The sequence below is a fragment of the Rhincodon typus genome, unplaced genomic scaffold (assembly GCF_021869965.1).
Source record: "Rhincodon typus isolate 14 unplaced genomic scaffold, sRhiTyp1.1 hic_rhity00002130, whole genome shotgun sequence".
Classification (NCBI taxonomy): domain Eukaryota; kingdom Metazoa; phylum Chordata; class Chondrichthyes; order Orectolobiformes; family Rhincodontidae; genus Rhincodon; species Rhincodon typus.
In genome coordinates, this window is record NW_025967768.1 from 2,838 (window position 1) to 14,003 (window position 11,166).

Here is an 11,166-nt window from a genome sequence, read left to right on the forward strand (position 1 = left end):
TCCTCAGTTGCTAGCTGTATGACTGCTGACAAGGGCTGTGCCTGTATGGTGAGGTTCTGTGAGTTTTGGCACACAGAGATGAATCATGACACAAACTGAATCCAGCAGAGCTCCTCCAGAGCAGTTCGGGGAAGGTGGCTTCAGCAGCCCAATAATCTGCTCAAACATACTTTGTGTGGTAGCGTGGCTTTCATTAAATGCTGCTTATAAGTGTCTGAGTCATGCACTAAGCCATGATCAGCAAATAGCTCTTCTTGTAGGCTTATAGCTATTGTCTTGTTTCTCACAATAGCTCAAGTATTATTGGTAAAGTAGACTGATGGGGAAGTAAGGCATTACACTGCTGCTATGATATCAGGTATTCACTGGTATGAGTATGATCACACAGACAGAATGACATTTCATCTGGTTGTGGTACATCTCTGAATTTACAAGCTGCATCCACAAAGTGATATATGTGCAGTCAAAAGTGCTTTGCACCTTGCACTCTGGCAAAAAAGAATGAAGAACCTCCGTTTTATGTAATAGTGAATGACAAACCAGGAAATGTTGCATAATATTACTTGCTTGAACCTGTTAGGAGCCCAACATGTTTGTAGCCACGGTCATTTTCACTGCCATGGGTAATGCTGTCCTCCTCTAATTCTGACGATATAGTTTGGACTGTAGCGGGTAGCAGATTTTAATAAGCATCTCTTTAATAAGCAGTGCATTCTTTTCTGCTGATGTCAAAGTTAAGAGTTGCTTGCCATTGGAGGTGTCCCATCTCATCCACAGCTTGTCATGTTTTGTGTCACCTCTGCTTGTCACGCTGTAGGCTAAGGGGATGTAAACTACAGTCCCCATCTCTGGGAGTAAATGGTCTGGAGAGAATCGTTGAAACCAAAACCATAGTATTCAGTCACGCCATAGATTTCAGCAATTCTAAATAGCACATATTATCTAACACTTCTACAAACTCAGCAAAAACTAGAAGACATCAATCGGCAATTAATTTGAAAATCCTTGATAATGCTTTGAACCATTAGCGGGGACCTTTCCTGCTATTGAAGTCATGTGTGAGAAGTTCAGAAAGAGCACTAATTAGAGCATTCACATTGAAAATAATATCACTGTTGATCAAATCAATGATTTACGCTGAGTGATGATAATACTGCAAATGTCAGGTGCATGTTCCCTGCACTCAGGCTAATCTACTTGCCAAAATGATATCTGGAAATATCTGTATGCTTGCGGATGCCATTTTGCACCTGCCAAACATTATACAGCCAAATTTTGTGGCCAAAGCCTTATAGAATAATTTCATTGTTATTTTCAATTCCACTGATAGCTAAAAATAAACACTCCACTATGTTCATTACGATGTGTAATCAACAAAGAGCTAGATCATTAAATCAGTGACTGATATGATAATACAATGTGTGAGAAATGCAAGGATCATTTTTCCTTCTAAGCCAAATTTAGACCTCGCTGATGGAAGTAATTGGATCTTCTGTGTTATCAGTCTCACAGTTGGTAATTCTTCTTTAAAAGTATGGTAAAGGATAACATTGAAAATACATAGATTGAATTACCTTTGCAGAAGTCATGTTAATTTTAAAAATTCACTTCAACATGTGGCAGAAATTGATGCTTTCTTCCTCTGATGGTTAACATTTTGATTTAGAATGAAATGTAAATGAAGTCAAAATTGTATTTTTGCACATCAGGAATAACTGAGGTTCAGTTATTATCCTAGTTTGTTGAAGGTTTAGTTATCATGTTACTTTTTCCAGTTTCTTTCACTTGTCTCCATGCTCACAGATCAGAGGGAGGAGTACAGCCAGAAGACAATGGGCCAATTTTGGTTCATGCTTACAAGTAAGAGTTAGATTAGGATCTATCCCCACCATTTAATAATCTGTTTTGTAATATTGTACAATGATATCACAATAAATTTTTATAGTATGTGAAAATAATATCTGTTTTGGTATACACACTGTATAGAGTGCAATTGTTTGAATTGAAAATAGTTACATTATAGACTTCATCTGGATTTACAGTAGAGATCAAAGCTAACTATTTCTTAAGCACTTTGGCTGCAAAAATATTAGTTAGCTGAACATTATTTCAAAGAAGATTGTAGCAAATTTGTTAAAATATATAAAAAATATTTTTGTTTTGATTCTATTTTCATTTGTTTAAATTTTGTATTGGAATTCCCTGTACGATACCTGCTGAAGATTTGGATTATCTTGTGGAAAATGTGCGAAATTAGATGTATTCGAAGGGCAGTACATAATACAGGAATGATGATCTGCTTGGTTAAAAATAAAGCATTAACCATCTTTTTTGGTGCAAAGCTCAAGGATTTATTTGAGTGTTAAAATTGTTGCATGTTAAATCCTTATGCACCTTGTACCTTTATATGTATACATAGATTGAAAAAGCAGCAATTATAAGACTTTAAAATTATATGACATAGGCGCAGAAGGGGGCCTTTAAGCCCAGAGTCACTCCACCATTCAATGAGATCATGGCTGGTCTGATAATTCTCAATTCTATGTCTTATCGCCGTAACTCTTGATTCCCCTATCAGTTAAAAATTTATCTGTCTCAGCCTTGAGCCAGCTTCAACAGCCATCTGCAGTGAAGAATTCCAGAGATCAACTACCCCAAGAGATAAAATGAAAATCCTTATCTCTGTCTTATGTGGGTAACCCCTTATACTGAGGTTATCCCTTTGGGTTGTGGGAAAACAACTTCTCTCCACCTATCCTATCGAGCCCCCTGAGAATCCTGTTTGTTTCAATAATGAGTATAGGCCCAATATGCTCAACCTGTGCTCATAAGAAAATTCCTCCACACCTGGGATCAACCTTATGGATCTTGTCTGGATTGCCTCTAATGTCAGTGTATTTTTCCTTAACTAAGGGGCCAAAACTGTTCACAGTATTCCAGCAGTGCTCTGATGATTGTTTTAGTAAAACCTATTTTTATATTCTATTCCCCTTGAAATAAAGGCCAAAAATCCATTTGCCTTCCCTATTGCCCACTGGACTTGGATGCTAGCTTCTATTGATTCATACAATAATGTCTCCAAATCCCTCTGTGTTGCAGCTTTCTGCAGTCTTCTCCCATTTAAATAATTTTCAGTTCTTCTATTCTCTTGCCAAATTAGATAACACATTTTCCGACTGATAAATTTTTACCCACTCAACCTTCTATAGCTCTCTGTAGACTCTGTGTCATTCTTACTCCTTGCCTTCCCATCCATTTTTGTGTCAACTGCAAATTTAGCTGTAACACATTCAGTTCCTTTATCCTAATCATCAATATATATTCTAAATAATTGTAGCCCCAGGACTGTTCACTTTGTATGTGGAGTTTGCATGTTCTCCCTGTGTCGTCATGGGTTTCCACCTGGTGCTCAGATTTCCTCCCACAGTCCAAAGATGTGCAGGTTAGATGGATCGGTCATGCTAAATTGCCCATAGTATCAAGGCATGTGTAGGTTAGGTGGAATAGCCATGATAAATGTGGGGTTACGGGGATAGGCTAAGAGGCTGGGTCTTGGTGTGATGCTCTTTGGAGGGTCAGTGCTGACTCAATGGGCTAAATGGCCTTTTTCCGCACTGTAGAGATTCTGTGATCTTCTATGATTGATCATGAAGATTGATACAAACTAAAGACACCACCCTCCATTATGGTATTCAAGTGACAGACATATCTTTAATATTATTTCATTTGTTCTGTTTTCTATTTGTGAAAGTAAAAGCCAAAGGAATGTAAAGCTTCATAAAGACGTCCTTAACTTGATTTTGTTTTGATTTTCTAAGCCATTCAAATTAATTATAGCATGAGTAGTTGAACAAGTTATGTCTGAGTTAATATTCCTCTCTCTTGTCTGTTGTGAAGTGACATACTTGAGTCCACAAATGTCTTTCTCCTCACATTTGCCTTCATGCTGTCTTCTTATATCATTACTTTTTGGTAATGCTACCTCGCAGAAGCTTAAAAAAAAAATCTTGTCTTACTAAAGTCTTTCTAATTGTGGTGTCATTTCTCTACTTCTAATTGTATCTTTGTCAGAAAATGGATTTAGTACACAATATTTAACAAAGATAGGCATTTTCATTTTCTTCCATAACTACTTCCATTTCATTTGTAATTCAGTTTTTGCACTTGGTTATTGTTTCATGGCTTTGAGGTGAAATCAATCATAAGGCACTGTCTTTAAGTAAAACTTTTTTTTTGTTGTATTTGTAAATCCAGAAATTGTCAAATTCCAACTTTTGATATTGTCTCCTGCCTGTACTAACTTGGATTTAATCTTCATCTTAGTTATAAAACTTTTTTATTTTACCAAAATTGTACGTGTTTTACTTGGACACAATGACTATATTCAGATTTGCTTCACTGACAGATTTTGAATTGACAAACAATCTTTAACCTTTACACACTTTCCAAAATTGTAATTGTATTATTTTGCAAAGAGTCATAACGTTATTTGTGGCACAAAGGGAGGATATTCCGTTTTTTGCATATATGCTGGTTCTTTGTAATTTCAGTACATTCATTCTCCTGCTCTATTCTAAAAGTACTTCAAGTTTATTTCCTTCAAGTGCACATTGAATTTCTTTATGTAACCATGGATCATTTGTGCTTCCACCTCTCTTGTAGGCATGAGTTCCATGTCATTACCATTCTCAATGTAAGAAAAGATCTTCCTCGTATCCCCACTGTATCTCATGCTCAAAACATTAAACTTGTGTGCCTTAGTCTTTGTATCAACAGCACATCAGAGTACTTTTACCTTGGCCATCTTATCCAATCCTGGCAAAATCTTGTACACCTCTATTAAATCTCTTTTGTTCAAAGAACAACCTCAGCTTCTTTAACTTAATTTAAAGCTAAAACCCCCATCCCTGGAACCATTCTGCTAAATCTCTTGTCTGTCTTTTGCATGATCTTCCAAAATGTTCTTGAAGCTTGGTGACCAGAACTGGATGGAGTGGTCCAGCTGTGGATAACCAGGACTTCTTCACAGCTGTTTAAAAAGACAGTGCATCATTTCAAAAATACGTCATAGGTGTAACTTGATACTACAAAATAATTGTTTCTGTGCACTTCTCAAGTTTTGCAGCAAAAATATACAGCAGGAAATCCCATTGCCCCAACTGTTAAACAGGAGAGTTAAACAAAGTTTATTTGATACAGAAAGGGTTTAACACTTCCCGTTGGTTAATGAGTAACTTAATTGCTAGACTACATTCCAAGGCAATTGCAAAATGGTTCAGCTTACAAAATTCCTGCTTACTAAAATAAGCAAGCATCTGCGAATATTAGTAAGTATTGCTTGATTATGACAACTCAGCAGCAAACATTTAACAGGAGCAGAAACTGTTGCATTTTTAAAGTAAAGAAATGAATTATTCTACTTTCAGATTTATTAAACAGAATTCCAATAGGATGAAATACAGATATGTTGCGCTGCTTCTTTTTGTCCCAATTTAACCAGTAGATGCCACTGTTCTTGAGGATATCTTCTGCAACCACTGACTCTGTTAATTGGATTAAGCTGAAGTTTACACTCTTCCTGCAATGTAATTTCAGACAGCTATTATGCATTTCCCATCATGCTTTCTAACAATAATGTAATGCAAAAGAGTCCAGCAACAGCTTTATATGGCACTTTGACCCAATATTAATTTAAACATGCAGTGATTAATAGAATGTACAGGAAATTTGACCTTGTGAGGCAGTGCTTTGTTTCTCCTTACTTTTTAAGTCAAAAGAGGTATATGTTAATCCAGTAAACTGGTTGTATTTTTTGTGTTTGCATTTTCTTGCAGCAAAGGGACAGTACACCGTCAATGGACACTCCCATTACGAAAGGTGCACTATACTCTCGGACTGGTGACAGCGAGGTTGATGACACTCAAGCGGATGGACATCATTACAGTCAAAGAGATTTGGATTCTGCTCTGAGAACAGCTAGGGAGGAGGTAGCTCATTCAGCTTGGAGTAATCTTTTGAAAGTATGGGTGTCTTTCTGCATCTGTACATATATGCTGGATAGGTGTTGTTTCAAACAACTTTTTCATCAAGTATTGTTTTTTTAACAATGCTATTTTTAACAAATTTACAAAGGAATGTCTGAACCATCTCTGAAGTTACTTTTGCCTTAGCTTTGTTTAAAGTCTTTATTTATGTTTTGCTTATTTCTTGACCCTCTTTAGCTTTATTCTATGTATCCTGCCATAACCTCAACTTTCCTTTTAATTTAAAATGTGTTCTGATTTTTTTCTCATATGGGTCTTCAGTTGTGTATGCTTCCTGTCTTTGTTCCAGATTGTTGCTCAGGAAAGAGAAGCGGCAGACTGGAAGAGGAAATATGACGAAAGTAGGCAAGAGGTTGTTGAGATGAGGTACGTTGATATAGATTTGTGACTCCACTGACTCTGTGAAGTTGACTAAAGAACTGAATGTACAGAATTAACTTGAGGATTCCCTGTCCACAAATATAGTTGGGCATATTGACTCGATTATGTTGAGGACTTCAGAAGTTCTATCAGTTTCAAATATGCAGGTAGAATAAGTTTACTGATTATTCAGCCCTTTATTAACTGCCAACATAGACACCAGGTTTCACATCTCAGTGACCTGATTTTAGCAGTAGGTGTTATACTACATTGAACTAGGATTATAAAACAACCTGCTAACAACAGTGACATTTTACTGAGAGGATAATGCCCTTTGTAAGTAGTCATTGTATTTACACACAAACTGTAACATAGCTGACTGATTAACTTGATACTTTATGTGCAAGAGTAACATGACATGATAGATTTCTAATAACAACGTGTAGCTTAAAGAGCTTTTTAAGTTGTGTTGTGTTGTATTGTGATGCAGGGCACAATGTGCACTGCTATTTTCTTTCAGGAGGATTCAAGGCACACCTAACAAAAACCAATCCATTAATGACTTCAACTGCCCAATGTTCCAATCAATTATCATCCAACATTCCAGTTGTTCTGGTTAACAATTAAGCATGTCTTAATGAAACTGAGGTTGAGTAAATAATGCCTTCCGGAGAAGAATTAGTTCATTCTCTTCGGTGTAAATGTGAACAATACTGTAAAGCACTTATCTCAAATTCTTAAAACCATCATTAGTCAATCTAAAATTTTAATAGCTTAATGAGAAGGCAGTGCAATTTAGGTAAAATGGCAATTTAGTCAGTGCTTCATATTATTCTGAACAAAGAATTGGAAAACAGCCTGCAGCAATGACAAACCGCACATTGCAAACTATAGTTGATATTTTTTAATACAGGATTTTGTTTTATATGAAGCATCGAAAGAAAATCCAAAAGCTTTTTGATAATGTCGAAGATGTTCAATGCATACAGTGATCTGTCTTATGTTAAACAAAATGTGGCCTAAAGCTTAGCCTTCTGTTTATACTTTTAATTTTGAATTAGCACATTGAAAAATTTTGTGTTCATACCAAAAGCAGTAAAAGAGTGATCAACAGTTCAGGAATAGATGGCGACACTAGCCTGAATTTTCAGTCCCAAGTCAGGATAGTTCTCAACTCAAAGGGCTCCTAATTAGTCTAAATTTGGTTTCTGGGGTGGTGGGTGGTGGAGTTGGACCTGCTGTACCTAAAAAAAACAACAAAGTTACAAATTTCAGAGGCAGCCCCAGGCACTGGCAGGTGTGGAGGTGGGTTGTATAAAATTTTGATGATCCAGCACTTCTTTACCAGCTGTTTATAAAGGCAATAAAAGAAACAAAACATCTGTAAACCCTCACTCCTCTCACTCCCCATGCATCTCTTGCCTACCCTCCATGTCAACCTATTCCCTTCCACCCATACCTCTTTGGCCCTGTACACTGGATGCCAACAGTACCAATCCAAAGCCCTCCACCCTCCATGCCAACTCCACCCAACATCTACCATTGACAGATCTCAGACACCCAAGCTGCAATGAAATAAGTTCTTAAGCTTTTGTTTCCAAAACATTAAATGGCAGGAGATTTAATATCCTTGACAGCTTAATAGTTTCCTTGAAATGGTGACAGTTCCCTTGACCGCCTGAATGTTGCAATAAGTATCAATTTTTTAATACAACGTTTTATAAAAGGACACCGCCTCTCCCAAAGGGTATCTCAACCTTGCCAAATAATCCCAGCAGCTTTAGACTTCTTGTGTAAAGTCCACAAGGTATGACTGAAACATTCCCAGGAAAAATTGGATATGTTTGAAGACAGCTGCATAATAACCCATGTAGTTGTCTCTGTGAACCACACCAAGGGTGTGCAAAGAACAAGCCATTCCCATTTTCCCTCTTAACACCCTCACCCGCACACGCCAGTGAAAAATTTGTTTGCTGTGTCTGGTCTTGGGACTTTGAGAATCAGTACGTGTGTCATTTTGTCCAAGGAGAGCCTCTCCAGTTTTATATGAAATTTGCATCTCTGAATCTCAAATCAGTGCCACCTCATTTTTTAAAAAAAAAAAATTCAGTATGTTTATCACCCTCTCTGGAGGCTGTTTTCTTTTAAATTCAGCAGCAGGCGTTAATGAGCAAGGAGAGCATGGAAATGGAAACTATGGTGCGTTCCTCCACCTTTTTGAGGGGGGTGGGGGGGGAAGAGTGTAAGAATTAATTGCAGTGTCACTGAACTCCATGAGGCCATCCTGTAACATATTGATATGGTGCAGCATGCAAAGCGGCAGAATCTTTCTGCTGCCACTCCTGGACGGACAGGCCACTCACTATTTTCAAACTGGAGTTAAAACTAACCCTTGCCCGTTTAAGATCAGGTTAGTTTCATTTACTGGCAATTCTTTAGAGTGCTTTCCCTTCCAAGTCTAAAACATCTGGTTCCAGTGACCATAATTTTATATAATGAAAAGTCTCTGAAGGACAAATTGTGAAAAAGCTGGCATTATTTTCAGTACAGATGTACAGCTTTGAAAAGACTATGATTTTCTGGACTCTCTTTAGCTGATATTTATTTTCTAAGTGCCTGAAAGGTTTTTCTTGATTCCCAACTATTTTCACACTGACAATGCAACCAAGCATATTGTTGAGACCAAGACAGCTGTAGGTCTCATCTATGCATGATTTGCAAAATCTTGTATTTTGTTCTGTTATACAGCAGGAGGTTCTTAATATTTGATAGTGAGAATTTTACTAAGGATTTAAAAATTGTTTTAAGTTGATGAAAAGCTTAGCATTATACACATCCTCTAGAATTATGTTGGAAATTCACTACTATTGTGGACTCAGATAAAATGGAACTTCACTCCAAAAATTCACAAGCAATTTTTTCAATTAGCTTATGAAAGATTATGACAAGTTGTTGACATTCCCTGTAATTTACACCTTTTGGCCTCTTCTGCATTTTGTGAAGTGTGTTTATTTTGTTTTTCATAATTCCTTTTACCTCCAATTAAAATAAAAATTGTTCTTATACCAGAATTTGAGTTCAGAGCTCCTTTAAAGGACCCGGCAATAAAAGGATGCACATTCCTCCCTTTTGGGAAGCTAAAGGTGGAGAAAGAGTTGCAGAGAAATGATCTGAGGCTGAGCAATTTATGTTTGAGGCAGTCTACATGGGGCTGCCATTTCCAAAGAATCCAGGCCAGTAGACCACGAATGGGGGAAAAGAAATATGTTAAGAATCTGAGATAACAAGGTGTAGAGCTGGATGAACACAGCAGGCCGAGCAGGAAAGCTGACGTTTCGGGTCGAGACCCTTCTTCAGCTTTCCTGCTCCTCTGATGCTGCTCGGCCTGCTGTGTTCATCCAGCTCTATACCTTGTTATCTCAGATTCTCCAGCATCGGCAGTTCCTACTACCTATGTTAAGGATTTGTGCGTGTTGGTGTAAAGACTTTGATTCTGTGGTGGAATTGGCAGTTACCCCTTCTGATTCATTATTCATGAAACTTTACTATTACTTGTGTGGCTCAAACCAGTCAGAGGTTTTTTATTAAAATTCATTCCTGGAATGTTGGCATCGTTGTCCGGACCAACAATCATTGCCCATCATTAGTCACTCTTGAGAAGGTGATGGTGAGCTGCCTTTTTGAACTGCTGCAGTCCATTTAGTTTGGGGAGACCCACAATACATTCAGGAGGAACTCCCAGGATTTTCACCCAGCAGGACAGGTGAACAGCAATATAGTTCCAAGTCAGGATAATGAATTGATCTGGAGGGGAACATGCAGCTGTTAGTGGTGTTCTCATGTATCTGCTGCCCTTGTCCTTCTAGATTGTAGAGTTTACAGGTTTGGAAGGTGCTGTCTAAGAAGCCTTGGTCAGTTTCTCCAGTAAATCCTATAGACGATACACACTGTTACTACTCAGCAACGGTGACGGAGGAAACCTGGAAGAGTTTATTAAAAATCTGAGCCTGCTTGCGCCACAGAAGATGAGTTACCATTGGATCTGACTTTCATCTAATTTATTTTATTGTAAAATTTTATTAAAAATATACTTGTACTGTTTGATTGCTTAATATGTAATTGTTCCTTTAGAATTATTTCCTCATCAGATCTCTGAGTGCTTAATTTGGAAACACTTAATCTTGTGCTGAATCATATTAAGATATATTGTACATTAATCATTGTAAAATTAGCATAGCTTGCACACACTCCTTTCATTGTAGCTTTTCTTATCTACAGGCGGATTGTTGCAGAGTACGAGAAGACCATAGCCCAAATGATAGGTAAAAACTGTTTCTGATATTGTTAAACGTGTGAACAGATTAAATTAAAAGAGAAACCAGCTTAGTCAAAATGAGAAACTCCAAATTTGCACTTTAGCATATTTCCAGAAAGGAATAGGAAACATTTCAGCTGTTGTGGCTCTTTTTCACTAAGCTGCATTGTATTTTGCTCCTAATCAGGACATGTTTCAATACATACATAAATAATATGAATTTTAATGTATGTTTTATATTGCATAATTCCTTTGATATATCCAATAATTTTCGTATAGAAATTGAAACAGGTCAATGTGTGGAAGTTTCCACATATCGAAGCTGTTACAAGCAGTCTCACAAGATACAGCTTTATTCCCTGAATTAGATCATGATTTGAAATTCCCCTTTTATGTTTCTAAAGTTTTTAGAATCCAGCTTTAATTTTATGTGAACTGTGGGATTTT

At 37.1% G+C, this 11,166-nt stretch overlaps 1 protein-coding gene across 1 annotated transcript; it reads left to right on the forward strand.

Annotated features, from left to right (window-relative positions):
* Positions 1-1,733: 1,733 nt before the first annotated feature.
* LOC109931825 (transforming acidic coiled-coil-containing protein 2-like) lies at positions 1,734-10,758 on the forward strand. Its single transcript, XM_048592972.1, has 4 exons — positions 1,734-1,860; positions 5,835-5,987; positions 6,334-6,410; positions 10,683-10,758. Exons 2-4 carry the CDS (start codon positions 5,856-5,858, stop codon positions 10,741-10,743), a joined length of 270 nt encoding a protein of 89 aa, XP_048448929.1. The 5' UTR covers positions 1,734-1,860; positions 5,835-5,855; the 3' UTR covers positions 10,744-10,758.
* The last annotated feature ends 408 nt before the right edge of the window (positions 10,759-11,166 follow it).